The 21,955-nt window shown below is 44.8% G+C and overlaps 2 protein-coding genes across 4 annotated transcripts in view; both read left to right on the top strand.

Moving 5' to 3' along the window:
- The window catches only part of LOC146772249 (uncharacterized), a 29,019-nt gene extending 26,635 nt beyond the window's left edge, over nt 1–2,384 (top strand). The window contains exons 4-5 of the mRNA XM_085637574.1: nt 2–152; nt 1,046–2,384. Of these exons, the coding sequence (XP_085493700.1) occupies nt 2–134 (133 nt within the window). The 3' untranslated portion in view covers nt 135–152; nt 1,046–2,384. The remainder of the gene's footprint in view (nt 1; nt 153–1,045) is intronic.
- Nucleotides 2,385–6,102: 3,718 nt separating this feature from the next.
- CCDC194 (coiled-coil domain containing 194) overlaps nt 6,103–21,955 on the top strand; it is a 50,827-nt gene continuing 34,974 nt past the window's right edge. The window contains exon 1 of one of the 3 annotated variants that reach the window (XM_085639958.1): nt 6,103–6,582. In XM_085639958.1, the coding sequence (XP_085496084.1) occupies nt 6,265–6,582 (318 nt within the window). In that variant the 5' untranslated portion in view covers nt 6,103–6,264. The remainder of the gene's footprint in view (nt 6,583–21,955) is intronic. The other 2 variants (XM_085639956.1, XM_085639957.1) reach the window with 2 other exon arrangements.

Here is a 21,955-nt window from a genome sequence, read left to right as displayed (position 1 = left end):
GCAATGAATATCAGGTGAGAGTGCAGCAGATGGAGTCGCGGTTACACAATGGAAGTGGTCGACCAAAAAGTGCGCGCCTCTTTGGCATGGAAACGGTGACGGTTCTCCTATCGCTAATCTTTTGGGTGTATTAATCAAGGATAGAGTAAAGTGTAAGTAAAATCCATCCAATCAGATGGCAGTAGGTTTTGACTCACAATCTTCAGTCTTATAACATAAATTGTCAAGTTATGTCAATGTGAAGTTAAGAATAGTACAATTTTCGTTACCTATATATATTTTCCTTTACCATATTCCGGCTGTCGACATTTTGGCATACTGAAATTCCAGTCTTGACATTCTGGTAGTCAACTGCCTGAACAGCCTTGTAGTATCTAGCAAGTAGGGTGTACAATAAAACAGTTACTACTCCTTTGGTTAGGTGTGAGTATAGGAGCCAGACAAGTTAAGAGTAGGGACAACTCTACCAGGGCCCATATTATGTATAGCAATAAGAAGCCTGCAAAAGCACTGCTCAAACATTTTCCCTTTCCTCATCAACCTGAATTACATCTATTGCAAAAATACACCCCCCATACATTTGTCTAGGTAAAACTGTCCTAAAATATGTGGGGAGTGAGTTTGGCTGGATTCAGAAATGATTTGCATGTTAAAATGCCTGTAGGGTGGTATGAATGCCGGGTCGAGATGATGGGAGTGTACAATTTGAAAAGATAGGTCTGGAAAAGAATTGGTACATTCTACGGAGTCTATTCGGGGAATATTCATATACATTTAGCACATATAGAAAGGACTGTGCCCTCTTTGCACTTTTAATAATAGGGGGTTGAATGTTTTGGGGCCAGTTCACAAAGGCGTGCACGAGTAAGAAAAAGAGTGGTATTTCCTGCACTCATAAATGCTTTTGTGAATCGAACCCCATAGGTTTCACACTAAGCCCGAGTTAATACAACTGGGGATATTATACCAAAGGACAGTCTAGTAGCACAGCAGAGCCTCTTAGTAAAAAACATTATTATTTTTTTTTTTTTATTTTGTCCTGCAGGGCCGCCGTGAGGAGACGGGGTACGGTGCGAGAAGCTGGAGTTCAGAATGCCCAAGAAACTTCTGAAGAGCCCTGTAACTCCAGAGTGTTTTCCATGTTTCACCAATGGGAGGAGAACAATGCTGATGATGTCACCGAGGACATCACTGCCACGCGCTCCGGGCACCACTCCGATGCCAGCCTACCTTTTAGGATTATTTATGACACTCTGGCACAAAGGAGGACCGCAAAAGATGGGATTCCGTGGTTTTAGGGGGAACAGCAGTGGCGGATTGAATGACGGGCGAGGAGAAACAGTCATTTTTTCACATGGCTTGCACTTATTTTAAAACAATCAGATTATTATTTCACATTTACATGTGCACTGTCCCATTCAGTTATTCATTTTTATCTTGGGTGATTATTTGTATATCCATTGCCTTATATTTCATTCACTACTTTAAGGTCAGTTGATATATCAAATTTTTCTGCAGAAGCGGTTCGTAACTCAGTTTTCTTTCGTGGTGGTGTTTTCTTTGAATCCATTTCCTCCTATTGAATTGTCATTCTGTTTTTTTTTTGTTGCACTAAAATGTGTCAAACTGTTGCAGATGGGTTATTTCCTCTCGCTGTAGGCATTGTCATTATTACAAGTACTTTCACTTGAATGTTATGCCGTCCTCGTCGCCAAATGTACTACTCCTGTTCATGTTTAACAGCTAAATGTATGTCTCTCATGCTGTACCAAGAAACACGTGGGCCCATGTGCCTTTGGACACTCTTCGTAGAGACAACCAATCCCACACCTGACACAGGTTCTGCTAACACACTTCTGAATCTGGGAGATGATCACACCACAGGTCTGTCTTCCTGAAGCAAGATCTGTAGACGTTGTGTTCACCACCTCATGCACTCTCTTCAGCCTTCAGGTGGACCTGGTCCTGCGGGTACCAGTCAAAGACCATTTTGAGACCGGTCACCACTGAGCCTGCTAGTTATAGCCTCATCTCGGCCAGTTTTGTTTCATGAAAAAAAAATATATACGTGAGGAACAAAGGCGGGTCCTTTAGAGGTAGGGTACAGGTGAGGCTAGCTATAACAGGTCCAAGGTGCTGTACGCGGGTAAATAAAAGGTTAATGATGGACGCGTATGTGCATAGGCATGTGCAGACCAGAGCTCCGGTGTATGTGTGACGTGAACTTCTGGTAGCTCGTAAACACATGCTGATTGATGTCACTGGTTTTTACTTTTTATTTTAGATAACACTCAACATTCAATTCGAGTACAGAGTTTAGGCTATTTATTTTGCTTTTCTTTCCTGAAATTAACTATTTCCAATAAATTTATTTTGATTTTCAATAACTCATCTATGGAGTTTTCATTATAGTTTAAAATAATCGCTGCATTGTCCGATATGCACTTGGATGGTTTGTTACCATAAGTATGCAAAGGAAAGGTTGTTGTTGATTTAATCACTTGAGTTTGTTGTGCTATGTTGTGTGTTCATGAGCTTGTTGTGCTATGTTGCGTGTTGGTGGGTTTCTTGTGTTATGTTAGGTGTTGGTGAGTTTCTTGTGCTATGTTGTGTGTTGGAGAGTTTGTTTTGCTATGTTGCGTGTTGGTGAGTTTGTTTTGCTATGTTGCGTGCTGGTGGGTTTGTTTTGCTATGTTGCGTGCTGGTGGGTTTGTTGTGCTATGTTGCGTGTTGGTGAGTTTGTGTTGCTTGTTGGTGAGTTTGTTGTGCTATGTTACTTGTTGGTGAGTTTGTTTTGCTATGTTGTGCGTTGTGAGTTTCTTGTGCTATGATGCGTGTTGGTGAGTTTGTTTTGCTATGTTGCATGCTGGTGGGTTTTGTTGTGCTATGTTGCGTGTTGGTGAGTTTGTGTTGCTTGTTGGTGAGTTTGTTGTGCTATGTTGCGTGTTGGTGAGTTTCTTGTGCTATGTTGCGTGTTGGTGAGTTTGTTTTGCTATTTTGCGTGTTGGTGAGTTTCTTGTGCTATGTTGTGTGTTGGTGAGTTTGTTTTGCTATGTTGCGTGTTGGTGAGTTTGTTTTGCTATGTTGCGTGCTGGTGGGTTTGTTGTGCTATGTTGTGTGTTGGTGAGTTTGTGTTGCTTGTTGGTGAGTTTCTTGTGCTATGTTGTGTGTTGGTGAGTTTGTTTTGCTATGTTGCGTGCTGGTGGGTTTGTTGTGCTATGTTGTGTGTTGGTGAGTTTGTGTTGCTTGTTGGTGAGTTTGTTGTGCTATGTTGCGTGTTGGTGAGTTTCTTGTGCTCTTTTGCGTGTTGGTGAGTTTCTTGTGCTATGTTGCGTGTTGGAGAGTTTCTTGTGCTATGTTGCGTGTTGGTGTGTTTCTTGTGCTAGGTTAGTGGTTCATATACCGTTTTCTGAGAGTGAGGTGGGAGGCAGGAGAGCTAGAGAAGAGGAGCAGGAGGGAGAGGAGGAGGGCGCAGGACCCTGGGAATGAGGCGGGCTCTTTGTGGCTGGAGTGGCCTCCCTCCAGAACACTGCATCCCCTGGATAGACCAGCAGTGCCCTGTGAGTGTCCGGCCTCGCCCTCCGACTGGACATGTAGGAAGGGAGGACGCAGACGAAGTGTGAGGGAAGCGAGCTCCAAGTGCAGGAGGGGCGCAAATGAAGCAGAACTCAGGGGTTAAGGGGCAGGCATCAGACTTAGTTCTGGACTATGGACAGATTTAGTTAATTTAACAGACTCACTTAATGGAGAAAAATAAATCAAATATAAAAAATACTTGCAGAGGCTTTCTTGCAGCCGCCTTCGTCCATTGGTCCACTGAACTGTCTTTCACATTATGCTGTACATTCTGACACCCAATAACATCAAGTGACAGGGAGGGCGGGACCACAGCCCTCCCAGCAAATGCAGATGACGCGTAGGAAGCAACCTCCAGAGGGGCTGGAGAAGGCCAAGGCTACAGCAGGCCAAACGTCACCCAAGCCAGCTCCAAATCCACATCCGGGTCATTTCTAATCAGTTTCATATTTTTATCATAGCAGGAAGCCCAACTTTCAGTGGGTTCTAGGGAGCCCTTTTGCAAGGACCCTGCAGTAGGCAAGGGACACTGGGAAGCCATGATGAGGACATTGGCTGAGGGCTGCCTCTCCCCAATCACTTCTCACAAAGGACAAAACCAAGCTCTTTTCTTCTGAGCACACATGCCAACCGTGGACCAGCACGCCTCCATGCAGGGCACTTTGGGGACACCTGGGTCTCACCCCTGTAGAGAGGTGCTGATCCTTCCCGTGGTACAGCAGACGTATATGTTTCGTCCCGCCTTGGTTCCTACATGATCGCCCTTCTTCTGAGCAGCATCTCCCTCATGCAAGGACATCTCCAATGTCCCTCCTCAGCAGTCGGTCAGTTCCTTCCTTTGAAGCAGAGTCCCGCGAGTCCTGCCGGACAGGTTCAAGTGAAGTCCCCAGGTTTCTGTTCCTGACCCTGGCAAGGGGAGATGTCAGAATGTCCTTCAACTCGCAGCTTAGAGGGTTTTTCATCACCATCCGTGGACAGACCCTGGACACTGATGGAAAAAAACTTGGCACCGCGACTGGAAGTGCCCGTCCCCTCTTTATGCCAAAGTTGCCGCCAGCAGTTGTGTATTCGCAGTACGTTTCGATCTCAAAAGTTTGTAATTACGCAAGAGGTGTAATGGCATAATTTCTGGAATTTTGTGTAACAAGCGTATCGTAAATACCCAAAACTAAGTGAATTATACCTGCTTAGTTTCATAAAAATTCCAGGCCTTTTAAGTTCTGCAGGGCCTACCATGCCTTTCTTACTTATGAGGTTGCTTGCTGAGGTTAGCCAGACGGATGCTTACGAACTGCGTTTTTAAGGGACCGGTACTGCCAGGTACCCTGCCGCCATTTGCATTCATGGTCACAATTCCTATGTGTGTTTTTTAAATCACAAAAGCTGCTGGCTGCAACAGAGGAAGTGTCCTGCTAAACTCAGCTCCAGAAAGATTTTTTTTTTTTTTAAATAAATGCTACTAAGGCAGAATGTGAACACCTATAGTGAAGTGGCCCTAAACCAGAAGAGAACCAGCCCCAAAGTGTTTAATGCGGCCGGGCCACCCCCGGCACGCACTCAAAAACCATCAATCCGAACGTTCAAGACCAACAAGGGCCAGTGGAGGGACTCTACCACACTACAGTGGTGAGCACAGCCACTCACTACTCATACTGTGAGCAGCAGCGCGCACGACAGAGGGTACTACGGGCCTAGGAATAGTGCACCCCCACCCTGCTCGAAGCAGAGAACGGTGTAGTGTCTTGGTATTATAGTGAGCAACACCCCTGTGGCGCCAAACGGACTCTGTAGTCTAGTGACATAAGTGATTGGGTGTGGTTAATAAAATTCATGATGCAGTACGTTTCAGTGAGTGGTTGCACTCCGGAGAATAAAGATGGGTAATACCGAGCTCCGTGTGTGGCGTGGTTCATTTACACAGTACCAGGCTGGGAAGACGATACAGCCGGCGACCAAGCCCATGACCCGGAAGCAGTTCTTTCCCCAGTTGGTGGAAGCCACAATCTAAGACATTGTTGGCAACAGAAAATGTGGAGGCCCCAAGCTCTGTGGGAGCTCCAGCCCCCTTATAATGGCACTCTCTCCATGTTGGGGAGTTTGTTTCTAAGGGAAATCCTGAGTGGAGAGCAAAGCTTTCCCAACTCCTCTGGCCACCTCAAGTGGCATCAAAGGTTTGGAAGGCTGAAGAGCGCCTGTGCAGGGACTGAGGGGTCACCACGTCCAGGCCCAGACATGGTGGATGTGGGGTGGGGGGCTTGGGTCGTCCTTTGCACATTTGCGGTTATCCCCCTAAAAGAGGCATTTTTAATGTCCTGGAAGATTCTAAGCGCAGTTCAAGGCAGGGGGTTGGGACAACACTCTGATAAACACCAGGTTTGTCAGAAGCTCTTCCACCCGAGTTCACCAGCTTCCCCCTCCCTGGACTGTGAACCATGTGATTTTGGACAAGGCGGCCTGTTTTTGGCAGCTTCTACGCCTCCTCAGGAAGCCAGAAGCAGAAGTGGACGGGTTTGCATCCGAGAGAGGGGTGGACATAGCAATTATGCTACAATTGGAAGCACAGCCGTCAGAGTCGACCAACCTTATATCTCTGGCGGTTCCAGGGTGGAGCTCACCTTCATTTAGTGTGAACGGAGAAGGACAGGCGGTTGAGGTGGCCGGTCAGCCAGGGCTCCGCCACCCTCAGCCATGAACCCTTCCAACGTCAAGAGCGCTCTACGGCTGCTGGGCCTGTCCATCGTGCTTCTGCTCCTGGCCACAGCCGTGGTGGTCTCGGTGGCCGTGGTGGTGTGGAACTCAGACGCGGCATGGCAATGGCGACAGTGCCAGGCGCGTGCCAAGAATGAGACGGGCAGGCTGGTGGAGCTGGAAAAGGACGCAAGGACCCTACGGATGAGGCTGGAGGAAAGTGCGAGGAAGGAGACTCACCTGCTATCTCAGCTCGACCAGGCCAACCAGGGCCTGAGGCAACTCAACGGCACGCTGGGCGTCTGCCAAAACCAGGCGGTAAGGCTTCTTACACATTATTTTCTAGTCAGTTACCAAAAACATCAATGAAATGGCTAGAAATGTATATGCATTTGATGCACTCCATGATTAAGACTTCTGCGCTCTCCAAGCCTGAAAACTGCATCTAACTGAGGAGCAGCAAAAAAGGCAAAAAACGTCTCTGATTGTTGAACATTGTTGAGAGATATTAGTCTTGGCAGACAAAGAGATGCTTGACTTTACACTGGTGAAGAAAATATGAATTTTGATGCTTTTGATTGTAATGTTTTGACGCTAAAATGAGACTGACACATTATTGACCACAGAGCTAATCAATAGTAGTGATTATTGGGTAAAGGACGAATGGAAAGTGACAATATTTAGAATTTATGTCTTGGATCTTGGTTAATAATGCCAAGAACACTTGAGTCTGCACTGCTGGCAAGCAGCCTCTCCTCTGCCTGCCTCTCTTCCCTTCTCCGCCCCTGGTCTCCATTCCCCTCTTCTCCTTTACTCTCCCTCCATCCCGCCCCTCTCTGAATCTATAAACAATCAATCTGCTCAATAAATAGGAATTTGAATAACAAAACTAAATCCAGTGGATAAAAGGATCTGCTCAGCGGATATGAAACTTCTTCGGCTCTGAGCGTCGATTCACAATTCGCTTTTTGCAGCCAATAGAAACCCTTCATTCAGCCAGCCATCCTTCTGCGAGGGGTTCTCGGGCTGTTTTGGGGGTGCACTCTGGGGGGGGGGGGGTTTGATCTGCTGTCCTTCCATGCATCACCAACCAGCCCCCTTCTCACCCATCAAACACCCAGGTCTTTCACCCACACATTATCCACTGAGGCGGGCAGAGTCACTGAACATACAAACACACACATTCACACTGCTGGCGTCACACCTTCACAAGCCACAATAGACTCCAGCCTGGGAAGAAACCCTCACACCTGCTTGGAAAGACTATTGAAAGCGCTGCGAAGCTACACCAGTGGCAGACTAAGCGCTATGCCCATGGCATTAACATCACATGACAGAGCAAAGACACTGAGAAAGGAAAGCCGGGACTGGAATCATGTTTGAAGGGAACACGACAGCGTGGGGTCTCTTATGGGGTTTAATCCTTCAAAGGGGGGGGGGGGGCAGCAGGGGAGGGGGTTCTGCATGTTTATGGGGGAGGCAGCAGGTAAGATTATAAGGCTGGGGGTCTTCAACAGACACTACATTTCTGTTCTGCCCACGTAAGTGAAGGGAGGGCTGGTTTTCACCAGACCTGAACTCTGACTGACTCTATACCAGCCCTGCTGCCCTTTCTGACACTAAAGTGATAGCTCCAACCCACCACAGCCGCCTTTTCCAGTTCTACCGCCTACGGATTATTGCTATCAGGTATCTTAATCTAATTGGATCAAACCAAGACTACAATACCCAGAATGCATTAGGTAGCCACATGAAAGTCCAGGTGTTTGAGGTGAAAGAGAGTGAGGTGTGTGACCAATATGAGACACAAGCTTGTCCTAAGTTCTCGAAATGCCCCTATAGCAGTTCACCTCCGTCATGGTTGGACATTAGGACTAGCTGTGACTCCTTGTCAAAGGGACACACATGTTCCTGGTCTGGGATTCCTTTTACAAATCATTGTTTGAAGGATGGTCAGTCTGAATTGTTCACTTGGACTGCACCAAGACTACAATTCCCAAAATGCACTGTGTTAATTTCATACCCAGGACTGGCAACAAAGTGCCCCAAGAACATGGAGCCACCAGGGAACCTTAGCTACAACTAAAATGTTTAAAATCTCTCTCGTCAGCACTGGTTTTTATCTAATTATAGACACTGAAAACACCCTCGTTTCCCCAACAAGCCAGTTGTCTCCTCCTCGCGGGTCGGCGCTGTGGTTCAGTGCCCCTGGCCAGAAACTATATATTTAGCCAGAGAACAAACCTGTATAATTTGAGCTGGGCAGGTAATAAGCAAGGGTGGACTTTCTGGTTTCTACACCAGTGATTACTGTCGGATTTCTTTTCCAGGAACAGAATATATATTCAAAGAGGGGGCTCTCTATGGTGGGGGCAATAGCCTTGTCCCCGTGTCTACCGGTTAGTGGAACTGCCGTAGGTTGAGTGGTTGCTGTAGAGATTTGTGTTTAAATTGTGGGCCAGGGTTCGAATTCCAGACGACTTTCTTTGACCAAATGAGTACTAGGGAGTTGATTAATATACAGGATAAAGTGCCCTGTGCCACACATTATTAGGGTATTTGCAGTCACTGGGGAGTTCCATGACCATATAGAAGAGCAAGGCCGAAGCCCTGTTCTTTTATGAGGCCATGGAAGTGTGAGGGGACTTGCAATGAGGGCCGGACTGGCCGTAGCAGGCACCGGGCGTTTCCCTGGTGGACAGCCAGGGTGGGGGCCAGTTTTGGACACATGGGGGGCCGTTTTTGTTACCAGAGGCCAGTTTTGCAATATTAGCTCCTTGTAAGAAAAGCACCTACAATGTGTAACATGCGCACCCCCTACTCTTCCATCCCCACCCCCGCGGCAGGCCAGACTCAATTGGCAGGGCCGGTTTGCATTCCCAGTCCGGCACTGCTTGCAATAACCTTTTAATGTATGGCAGAGGGTATTTTATTCCTTATAATACATAGTCATTCCAGTACCATTCCCAGAAACCTCTTAAATCCTTAGTGTCTTGCTGGTGGTACATGTTCACTTGCAGACACAAAGAATGCAAGTAGAATCTGTACCACAAAATTAAACATACTCAAAGGATGTCAGCAATTTTGACCAAAAGACATTAGGATCAGTTTCTTGTATGTTGGGATTTTGAAGAAAATGTGGTGTTGAAACATGCAGAGATTCTATCTTTCCTGCAATAACCTGTCGCTTGGAATTAAAAGAAAGACTTGTCATAACTATGTCCTTTCTGCTGAACACAGATGTAATGATGCTCCATGACCTGCCGTTCCCATTGGCTGCTGGCTTTGGCAGCAGGCATTGTGGTGTCAAACTTACCTGTAATAACTTATTACTATTAAGTGGCTACATCATTGATTGCAGGCGTCTAGACGAGCTACAAGCTGCATGTAATAAGGAAATTAAACAGTCATTTATACAGGGATAGGAAGCTCCCTTGTATTACGAATCCCCTCATTTAGTGCCGAAAGTGAACTCAGTAAGTGATTTAGGGTAAAAAGGTCAATATTATATTAGCACCTTTAGCCCACTCGGGATTGGAAACGATCCAGACTTTAACAGCAGTGAACGCCCTCTGCAAAGGGAAAAGAGGCGTGACTGAAGGTGAGTAGTATACACTGATACCTTTCGTCACCATTCTTTTTTTGACAGGTGGGAACGCCCCCCCCGGAAGTGACGTAGGAGCCGGAAGTCCCGCCCCCGGAAGTCCCGCCCTCGGAAGTCCCGCCCCCGGAAGTCCCGCCCCCGGAAGTTCCAGGCCCCGGAAGTTTGGGCCCCGGAAGTTTGGGCCCCGGAAGTTTGGGCCCTGGAAGTTCAGGCCCCGGAAGTTCGGGCCCCGGAAGTGCAGCCCCTGAAGTGGAGCAGGTGTAGTCTGTGTGCGCCCCCTACCTGTGAAATGGCAGCGGTGTAGGTGTGTCATAGGCGTAGAATGGGGTCAGGGGGGTGGCTGGGGGCTAGCTGAAAGCCACCCATCAGGGCCTACAAGGGGTGTTTAGGGTTATGGGTTGGTTGAGCAGAGACTTACTTGTGTGCGCCAAGTTGGTTGGGCAATCAGGGGCATGTCCGGGCATGTTCAGCGGGTGGTTGCAGCTGTAGGTTGGTGTTGCTTGAGCAGTGGCAATGTTCATTTGTGGAATGGGAGTCCTAGAGTGGTGCTGGGTCTTTTTTTTTTTGGGGGGGGGGGGTAGACCAAGCCCCCAAGGAGGCATGCCTAATGCATAAGGGTTCCTAATTGGCAGACCAGGGCGTAGCCACAGACAGCCAAGGGCTGGATTTCCAATGTCCCCACAGGAGGCGGGAAGCTAGACTGCCAGTTTCCTGATTCAGTAATTTTGCCGCCTAATTTAAAAAAGTCTGATGTAAAATGCCAGTAGTTATGAAAAAAAATGTAATAATAAATAAATAAATAAAAAAATAAATAAAAACCAGCCAAGGGCGGGAATGCCAATGTCCCCACAGGAGGCGGGAAGCTAGACGGCTACTTTATAGGTACAGTAACTTTGCCGCCTAATTTTAAAAAGTCTCTGATGTAAAATGACAGTAGTTATGAATAAATAAAAAATAAATAAAAATCAGCCAAGAGCGGGAATTCCAAAGTCCCCACAGGAGGCGGGAAGCTAGACTGCGAGTTTGCTGGTGCTGTAATTTTACCGCCTATTTTTAAAAAAAGTCTCTGATGTAAAATGACAGTAATTATGAAAATAAATAAATAAATAAATAAATGTTAAGTCAAGCCATGGACCTGGTATGTGTGATGTCGCAACCCTAGACTGTGAGTTTGCTGATGCAACAGTATGCACCACATAGTTTTAAAGTCTCTGATGTAAAATGATACTAGTTATGAAATAAATATATAAATAAGACATGTTTATACAACTGCGGCTTCTCTCTACGTGGGAGTGGGGTGTCAGGGCTGATAAACATGGCAATCTTGTAAAGCATGCGTCTGGGTTTGGTAACATGACCATGCATCGTTTTGGAACGGTGAAGGGTGCTGTCACAGCCCGGATAGGGTTGGATGGAGCAAGTTCCACATAAGAGGCGGCAAACCAACCAGTCACGGTGATATAACAGGGTAAACAAATGCTGCTGCACCCCAGAAAGAGCGGGATGAAACACTGCTCCACAAGAGGAGGCAAACTAAAATGTAAGTTTGCTGATGTAACATTTTCAGCGCCTACCATGTGTAAGCCACCCCAATAGGGCCTAGTAGGGGTTGTTTAGGGTTATGGGATGCGTAAGCAGAGACTTATCTGTGTGCGCTATGTTGGTTGGGGCAAGCCGGGACATGTCTGGTCATGTTCAGGGGTAGTTGCCGCTGTAGGTTGGTTTTGCTTCAGCAGTGACAAGATGCATCTGTGGAATGGGAGCCCTTGAGTAGTGCGGGGGTCTTTTTGGAGGTAGACCAGGCCCCCTAGGAGGCGTGCCTAATGCATATGGAGTTCCTAAGTGGTAGACCGTGGTGCAGGGCCTAGCCACAGTCAGGCAGAGGCGGGAAGCCCAATGCCCCCACAAGAGCGGAAGCTAGACTGTAAGTTTGTTGGCGCAACAATTTTACCGCCTAATTTTAAAAGTGACACTAGTTATGAATAAATAAATAAATAAATAAATAAATCAATGTTAAGTCACCGAGGCTTGAAGGGGTTGATAAGTATGACAATTTTGTAAAACATAAGTTGTTGGTGCAACAATTTTCACTGCCTAATTTTAAAAGTCTTTGCTGTAAAGTGACACTAGTTATGAAAAGTGAATAAAATAAAATAAACAGATGCTATGAAACTATGACTTCTTTCTATGTGGGGGTGAGGTGTCGAGGTTGATAAGTATGACAATTTTGTAAAACATAAGTTGTTGGTGCAACATTTTTTACCGTCTAATTTTAAAAGTCTTTGCTGTAAAGTGACACTAGTTATGAAAAGTGAATACAATTAAATAAACAGATGTTATGAAACTATGGCTTCTTTCTACGTGGGAGTGTGGTTAGCAAGTTTGCTGATGTAACAATTTCACCGCTTAGTTTAAAAAAACGCCTTAAAAGAGTGCTAAGACACAAAGAGGCTTCGACGTGGGGAACGAGGTGTCAGGGACTGATAAACATGGGAGTCTTGTAAAAAGTGGCGCCGAGGGCCTTGTAATATGCACAGTCGTGATGTTCTTAGACAGGGAGAGGTCGGTGAAAGTACGACATTTTTCAAAGCGCGCTTTTACACCTTGGGAGTGTGCAGAGAAAAAATTGAAATAGGGACGTAACTACACTTGCACTCTAAAATTTGTTGGAGCACCTAATTGTATCTTTGCGGGTAAACAGACTTTGGCAGAAGACTACAGAGTTAACATGGCGCAGAGGGGAAACAGCCACGCTGAAGAAACAAACTCTATACTTAATGTAAGTAGCTATGGATTTTGTTTTTATTTTATAAGGCAGTTCTGGTATTTGTTAAAAACTTTAGAAAAGGAATAACTGTAAAATAAGCATGCATATAGTTATTATTGTAGTACTATGTCATAGAGACCTAACAGCTTTAAGAGGATAAAAATTACAAAATAAAACAATGCCTTTCATACACATACCTTAAGTGTTGGTGGTCTTCAGGATATGTAGGAGATGGCAGGGCCGCCCCAAATCCGGCATCTGCTGCATTACAAGGGGCCAGTTGTGGTAGGTGCACTGGCTGCTGCTCTGCGCACTTGTTCTACCCCAGATACTACCTTTTATTGACTGCTTGCCTTCCCCTGCTGCATCTTCTGGGAGCACACTCCTCAGTATACTGATACACAATCTTTACTTAACACAGCTAGCATTCCAGTACTTGTAGTGCTGGCTATTCTCAGTCTTATACTGTTGTGGGGCAGTGCAGTAATGTTATTGGGAAATCGACAATGACAATACTTCCTATCAACATTCTATGCATTTTCGCATCCATTTGGAAAGACTATTGATGTTTTTAGGGTGAGTGTGCCATGATGCTGTTAGTCTAGTCCATTTGTATTACAGCAGCCAGGATACAAAGTGCACATCAGAGGGCTTAGACAACACCATTGCATTTAACAATTACAGACGTGGCATTACATTCCTCAGCACACTGCCATGGTATCCCCTTGGCACCGCTGATAGTCTCCTCGTGATTGTCTTCTGTTCAGTCGATTGCTGTATTGACAACACTGTTTTATTGTAGTTTTACTGCTTCGATTCCTTGGCTCGTGGATACACAGGTTTTCCTCTCTTGGTCTCAGTTGCAAAAATTGTCCTCTGTAGACCATTCTTCGCAGAGGTTAATTTGTAAAACAAATAAGTGCTGGGGTTCTTGTCAGGAGGCAGCTTGCAGCAGCCCATTTCTCCTGTTAGCACCGCCTAAAACAGAACCAACTACCAACCACGAAAGTGGGGAGAGGATGTGAATTAAGGGCCAGAGTTGCTGACTTCAGCGCTGGTGAACCAGGTTTGATCCACGGCATCGGCTCAACATCCTGGGATTCTTGGCAAATCCCTTAAGCTCCCTGCGCATAAATGAATGTGTCCTTAACTGGTGCTCATGAAAAGCACTGGTGTTGATGATTAAGCGCCGGCTGAGCACTGGCTCAAATTAAGCACTGATTCTTCTGCTTCTTTGTGCTAGAGCTAAAACATACATGAACCTGTCAATCTGCTATTCCTAAATGAAAGTGCCTTGAAGTACATGTGCTGAGGCATGAGGACAGAGCCATACTCCCCATACATAGAGTATACTCCTTGTGTTGTGCATTCCCAAAGGTGCAATCCAGTGTTGAAAGAAAAACACAAAGTTCTTTTTGTCCACACCTATGTCACTCACAATTACCAACAACGGGTGCCCCGGGCGTTGCAACTAGGAGTGCAGCAGGTGCTAGAGCACCCCCAGATCTGGAAGGAGTTAAGAAAGGTGATGGAAAACAGTGAAGCCTTTCAATCTGTGAAATTTTCAAACAGCATTAGCAGTGTGCTCAAACACAGTGAAAGATCAACGAAATTAAGGAGAGCCCACAGAAAGAAGGTATGCCACTCTTGTAAGTGGGTGGGATCAGATTACAAGAATGAGGCACATGAAAGGCACCAATGTAACTAATAGCTCCTTTTTAAAGTTTGCCAACATCGCAAACAAGAATTATTTGAGTCTTTTAATTGGGGAATGTGGAGACAGGCATGTGTTAAAGTAGGGTGGGAAAACAAACCAATCCTCAAATTATTTTAGCCTTGCATGTATGCATGGCTAAAACCACTCTGATTTATTAATGGTCTCTTCTAAGTAACTCATTTCTTTAATAATTTTTTAAAAATAAATTGACACAATGTATTAACATGTTCATAATATTGCACCATAATGCAAACCGAACCACATTTTCACTAAAAAAGGTCTCAGAATATCATTCACCCGCTTCCTTCCCTTCAGCTACCCACTTAAAACTTTTTGTCATGCTCATTTGATACACTTGCTTGTTCAGTAACAGCATGATGCTCTTAGAATACCTACAGTTTTAGCGTGCTGAAGCCCCTGGCCAGCATCCTGAATCAGAAATTTGTTCTAGCATCACTGATGGCTTTTCAGATCTCATGTGACATCGTTTACCAGATGACCCCTTTCATGCTCCCTGGGAAGCAGATCCTACGTTGGTTCAAGCCGTAGAGCACATCTGCGGATGAGTCTAGACCTTCCATATTCTAGATGACAGAAGATTTTTGTTTTCCAAATCCTCGTGCAATTAAGTGTCTCAGAGCAAGGTAGATATCCCTCCATCACCATAACTACCTTTAAAATCTACATACTTAGTGTGTCAAAATAAAACTTTTTGTGGTGTATTGAGAAGAAGAAGAAAATGGACTTGGATGTCCAGAACGGAAGAAAGTAAACCTGATACTGTGTTAGTAGCAACCTTGCAAATAGGAAAGAACTCTTTGTTATGTTATGGTAGGTGTTTTTATTTAGCCACCCTACACTCTTTACATTGTCTTTTAACACCCTTAAGTGTTATAGCAGTTTGCTCCAACAGAAGGTTCATTTATTGGGGAAATCAGACTTGTGTATTCCTGACTTGTTGTCAGTGTGTTTGTGGTGGCTTTGCTCAATTTGCACTGTGGTGGTGTGTCTCTGTCCTTGAGCCTCGAGTTTATTGTTTGTCCATTTGTGGATGTAAACAAGCAGATGCCTCTGGGTGAGAGCTGCGTGGTTTGCCTTATATTTTTATGTTATACCACGGCTCTGTTTGGCCCTGCAGTTTGAGGTTTTGCTGGAAGAGTTTTGCCATAATAGATAGATGGTTTATACTAGATGTTTAACACCCTAATTTTCTGTGTAAGACTTGTGTCTTGCAGTAACTTGTGTAAAGAAGCAGGTTGGTATGGTTTACACTGATGTGGTGTTGCAGTGGGTGGTGTAGGGTGGTGTGGAGAGTCAAGTGTGGTTTTAGCTATTGTACTACATTGGGTTGTATAGTAATTACATTGCAATTTAGTGTGTTACGGTGAGGTATGGTGTTATGTGGCATTTGGTGATGTGGTACACAGACCTTTAAGGTGAGACGTAATGATATGGTACGCCAAAGTCTGAGAAAGTGTGGTATTGTGTGTGTTGAGAGTGGTGTGGTACTGAGAGATGTGGTGTTGAAAATTGATGATGTGACATGATGGAATATGTTAGTGTACGATATAATGTGCTGTAGTGAGGTAGACTGAAGTGGAGTGGTGCAATATGAGATTGTCATGTGTGGTATGTTGGTGTGTTCGGTGTTGTGGTGTAGTGATATGTACTAAGTGAACTTTGTTGTTGTATAGTTCTGCTGTGCTGTGATGTGCAATGTAATTGCTCTTATAGGGATAGTTGCGGTATTGAATGGCATGTATACTGCATGGTGTGGTGTAGTCTGATGTGGAACCATAAGGAACTATTGGAGGGGTTGATGGATGGATGGGGTGCAATATGATTGCATGTGATGTGGCTTGGTATGAAGTGTGGGATGTTGTAACCTGGTATAAGTATACTTCTATCCGGTGGTGCAATGTGTAGGATGTTGCGTTTTGGTGTGGTGTAGATTGGTGTGGTGTACATTAGTGCGGTGTTAGATTTTGTGGTGCTATGTGGCATATGTGGTATGATGAACAGGGAGGTGTGTTGCGGTACAGTAGGGTGTGTTGTGTTGTATACCATAGAATGTATGGTCCTGTGTGGAGTTATTAATGATTAAGTCAAGGAGGGTGCTGTGAGGTGCGGCAGTGTGACGGGGAGAGTTTTGCCATAATAGATAGAAATAGATAGATGGTTTATACTAGATGTTGAACACCCTCATTTTCTGTGTCAGACTTGTGTCTTGCTGTAACTTGTGTAAAGAAGCAGGTTGGTATGGTTTAGACTGATGTGGTGTTGCAGTGGGTGGTGTAGGGTGGTGTGGGGAGGCAAGTGTGGTTTTGGCTATTGTACTACATTGGGTTGTATAGTAATTACATTGCAATTTAGTGTGGCAAGGTGAGGTATGTTGTTATGTGGATTATATATTTGGAAGGGGTGACACACCAATCGTAAATGTAATTATATAATTAATTAACTCTTTTTTCAGTATAACGTGGTCTTGTACTCAGACTGCTATGTTTTCCGGGATCCTTAAGTAAGTTAAAGGTTTTTCTTTTGTTGTTCTGCTATATGATAACAGCATTCACCACGGCACACTCCAACACACCTCCAGACTATTCAATATCAACCCGCATCACTGCCTCCCACAAAACATCACCACCCCAACCAATTCCATACCATACTACATCATCACTACACCTGGCACACAATATAATCAGTAAGCTTAACACCACACTATAATGTGTACAGCACAATGCAACTCACATCATAAAACGTTAGTCCAGATCAACTCACACCTTACCGGATAGCACCCATTTGCTGGGGAACAAGGGTGAAATCCTAAATGAGACCACCACCCATCATCTCACACAACAACTCTACACTGCAGCCACTCACTACAACCATATACCCGTCACGTTGCCGCACCTCACAGCACCCTCGTTGACTTCATACCTCCACACAGGACCATATATTCTATGGTATACAACACAACACACCCTACTGTACCACAACACACATCCCTGTTCACCATACCACATATGCCACATAGCAACACAAAATCTAACACCACACTAATGTAGACCACACCAATCTACACCACACCAAAACGCAACATCCTACACATTGCACCACCGGCTTCAAGTATACTTATACCAGATTGCAACATCTCACACTTTATACCAAGCCACATCACATGCTATCACATTGCACCCCACTCATCCATCAACCCCTCCCATAGTTCCCGATGGTTCCACATCAGACTACACCACACCATGAAGTATACATGCCATTCAATACCGCAACTATCCATATAAGAGCAATTGCCTGCAACATCACAGCACAGCAGGACTATACAACAACAAAGTTCACTTAGTACATCACACCACAGCGCACCACCGAACACACCAACATACCACACAAGACAATCTCATATTGCACAACTCCACTTCAGTCTATCTCACTACAGCACATTATATCATACACCTACATATTCTATCATGTCACATCATCAGTTTTCAACACCACATCTCTCAGTACCACAGCACTCTCAACACACACAATACCACACCATGCCACACTTTCTCAGACTTTGGCACACCATATCATTACGTCTCACCTTAAAGGTCTGTGTACCACATCACCAAATGCCACATAACAACATACCTCACCTTACCACACTAAATTGCAATGTAATTACTATACAACCCAATGTAGTACAATGGCCAAAACCACACTTGCCTCCCCACACCACCCTACACCACCCACTGCAACACCACATCAGTCTAAACCATACCAACCTGCTTCTTTACACAAGTTACAGCAAGACACAAGTCTGACACAGAAAATGAGGGTGTTCAACATCTAGTATAAACCATCTATCTATTATGGCAAAACTCTCCCCGTCACACTGCTGCACCTCACAGCACCCTCCTTGACTTAATAACTCCACACAGGACCAAACATTCTATGGTATACAACACAACACACCCTTCTGTACCGCAACACACCTCCCTGTTCACCATACCACATATGCCACATAGCACCACAAAATCTAACACCGCACTAATGTGCACCACACCAATCTACACCACACCAAAACGCAACATCCTACACATTGCACCACCGGATAGAAGTATACTTATACCAGGTTACGACATCCCACACTTCATACCAAGCCACATCACATGCAATCATATTGCACCCCATCCATCCATCAACCCCTCCAATAGTTCCTTATGGTTCCACATCAGACTACACCACACCATGCAGTATACATGCCATTCAATACCGCAACTATCCCTATAAGAGCAATTACATTGCACATCACAGCACAGCAGAACTATACAACAACAAAGTTCACATAGTACATATCACTACACCACAACACCGAACACACCAACATACCACACATGACAATCTCATATTGCACCACTCCACTTCAGTCTACCTCACTACAGCACATTATATCGTACACTAACATATTCCATCATGTCACATCATCAATTTTCAACACCACATCTCTCGGTACCACACCACTCTCAACACACACAATACCACACTTTCTCAGACTTTGGCGTACCATATCATTACGTCTCACCTTAAAGGTCTGTGTACCACATCACCAAATGCCACATAACACCATACCTCACCTTAACACACTAAATTGCAATGTAATTACTATACAACCCAATGTAGTACAATAGCTAAAACCACACTTGACTCTCCACACCACCCTACACCACCCACTGCAACACCACATCAGTGTAAACCATACCAACCTGCTTCTTTACACAAGTTACAGCAAGACACAAGTCTTACACAGAAAATGAGGGTGTTAAACATCTAGTATAAACCATCTATCTATTATGGCAAAACTCTTCCAGCAAAACCTCACACTGCAGGGCCAAACAGAGCCGTGGTATAACATAAAAATATAAGGCAAACCACGCAGCTCTCACCCAGAGGCATCTGCTTGTTTACATCCACAAATGGACAAACAATAAACTCGAGGCTCAAGGACAGATACACAACACCACAGTGCAAATTGAGCAAAGCCACCACAAACACACAGACAACAAGTCTGGAATACACAAGTCTGATTTCCCCAATAAATGAACCTTCGGTTGGAGCAAACTGCTATAACACTTAAGGGTGTTAAAAGACCATGTAAATAGTGCAGGGTGGCTAAATAAAAACACCTACCATAACATAACAAAGAGTTCTTTCCTATTTGCACGGATGCTACTAACACAGTATCAGGTTTAAATTCTTCCGTTCTGGACATCCAAGTCCATTTTCTTCTTCAGCTCAATACACCACAAAAAGTTTTATTTTGACACACTAAGTATTTAGATTTTAAAGGTAGTTATGGTGATGGAGGGATATCTACCTTGCTCTGAGACACTTAATTGCACGAGGATTTGGAAAACAAAAATCTACTGTCATCTAGAATATGGAAGGTCTAGACTCATCCGCAGAAGTGCTCTACGGCATGAACCAACGTAGGATCTGCTTCCCAGGGAGCATGAAAGGGGTCATCTGGTAAACGATGTCACATGAGATCTGAAAAGCCATCAGTGATGCTAGAACAAATTTCTGATTCAGGATGCTGGCCAGGGGCTTCAGCACGCTAAAACTGTAGGTATTCTAAGAGCATCATGCTGTTACTGAACAAGCAAGTGTATCAAATGAGCATGACAAAAAGTTTTAAGTGGGTAGCTGAAGGGAAGGAAGCGGGTGAATGATATTCTGAGACCTTTTTTAGTGAAAATGTGGTTCGGTTGGCATTATGGTGCAATATTATGAACATGTTAATACATTGTGTCAATTTATTTTAAAAAAATTATTAAAGAAATGAGTTACTTAGAAGAGACCATTAATAAATCAGAGTGGTTTTAGCCATGCATACATGCAAGGCTAAAATAATTTGAGGATTGGTTTGTTTTCCCACCCTACTTTAAAACATGCCTGTCTCCACATTCCCCAATTAAAAGACTCAAATAATTCTTGTTTGCGATGTTGGCAAACTTTAAAAAGGAGCTATTAGTTACATTGGTGCCTTTCATGTGCCTCATTCTTGTAATCTGATCCCACCCACTTACAAGAGTGGCATACCTTCTTTATGTGAGCTCTCCTTAATTTCGTTGATCTTTCACTGTGTTTGAGCACACTGCTAATGCTGTTTGAAAATTTCACAGATTGAAAGGCTTCACTGTTTTCCATCACCTTTCTCAACTCCTTCCAGATCTGGGGGTGCTCTAGCACCTGCTGCACCCCTAGTTGCAACGCCCGGGGCACCCGTTGTTGGTAATTGTGAGTGACATAGGTGTGGACAAAAAGAACTTTGTGTTTTTCTTTCAACACTGGATGGCACTTTTGGGAATGCACAACACAAGGAGTATACTCTGTGTATGGGGAGTATGGCTCTGTCCTCATGCCTCAGCACATGTACTTCAAGGCACTTTCATTTAGGAATAGCAGATTGACAGGTTCATGTATGTTTTTGCTCTAGCACAAAGAAGCAGAAGAATCAGTGCTTAATTTGAGCCAGTGCTCAGCCGGCGCTTAATCATCAACACCAGTGCTTTTCATGAGCACCAGTTAACCTCTTCTGTGCCCATGACGAGATAGTCTCGTCATGGAGCACGGTCGCGCTGTGCCCATGACGAGACTATCTCGTCATGAAACCCGCCCACTAATGTAACGCCCGGCACAGGAGGGGGAAAGGGCGTGGCACAGAAGGGGTTAAGGACACATTCATTTATGCGCAGGGAGCTTAAGGGATTTGCCAAGAATCCCAGGATGTTGAGCCGATGCCGTGGATCAAACCTGGTTCACCAGCGCTGAAGTCAGCAACTCTGGCCCTTAATTCACATCCTCTCCCCACTTTCGTGGTTGGTAGTTGGTTCTGTTTTAGGCGGTGCTAACAGGAGAAATGGGCTGCTGCAAGCTGCCTCCTGACAAGAACCCCAGCACTTATTTGTTTTACAAATTAACCTCTGCGAAGAATGGTCTACAGAGGACAATTTTTGCAACTGAGACCAAGAGAGGAAAACCTGTGTATCCACGAGCCAAGGAATCGAAGCAGTAAAACTACAATAAAACAGTGTTGTCAATACAGCAATCGACTGAACAGAAGACAATCACGAGGAGACTATCAGCGGTGCCAAGGGGATACCATGGCAGTGTGCTGAGGAATGTAATGCCACGTCTGTAATTGTTAAATGCAATGGTGTTGTCTAAGCCCTCTGATGTGCACTTTGTATCCTGGCTGCTGTAATACAAATGGACTAGACTAACAGCATCATGGCACACTCACCCTAAAAACATCAATAGTCTTTCCAAATGGATGCGAAAATGCATAGAATGTTGATAGGAAGTATTGTCATTGTCGATTTCCCAATAACATTACTGCACTGCCCCACAACAGTATAAGACTGAGAATAGCCAGCACTACAAGTACTGGAATGCTAGCTGTGTTAAGTAAAGATTGTGTATCAGTGTGCTGAGGAGTGTGCTCCCAGAAGATGCAGCAGGGGAAGGCAAGCAGTCAATAAAAGGTAGTATCTGGGGTAGAACAAGTGCGCAGAGCAGCAGCCAGTGCACCTACCACAAC

Source organism: Triturus cristatus, chromosome 12, assembly GCF_964204655.1.
Source record: "Triturus cristatus chromosome 12, aTriCri1.1, whole genome shotgun sequence".
NCBI classification, from domain to species: domain Eukaryota; kingdom Metazoa; phylum Chordata; class Amphibia; order Caudata; family Salamandridae; genus Triturus; species Triturus cristatus.
Note: the sequence above shows the minus strand (reverse complement) of the source record. Positions and strands in the feature narration are given on the sequence as shown.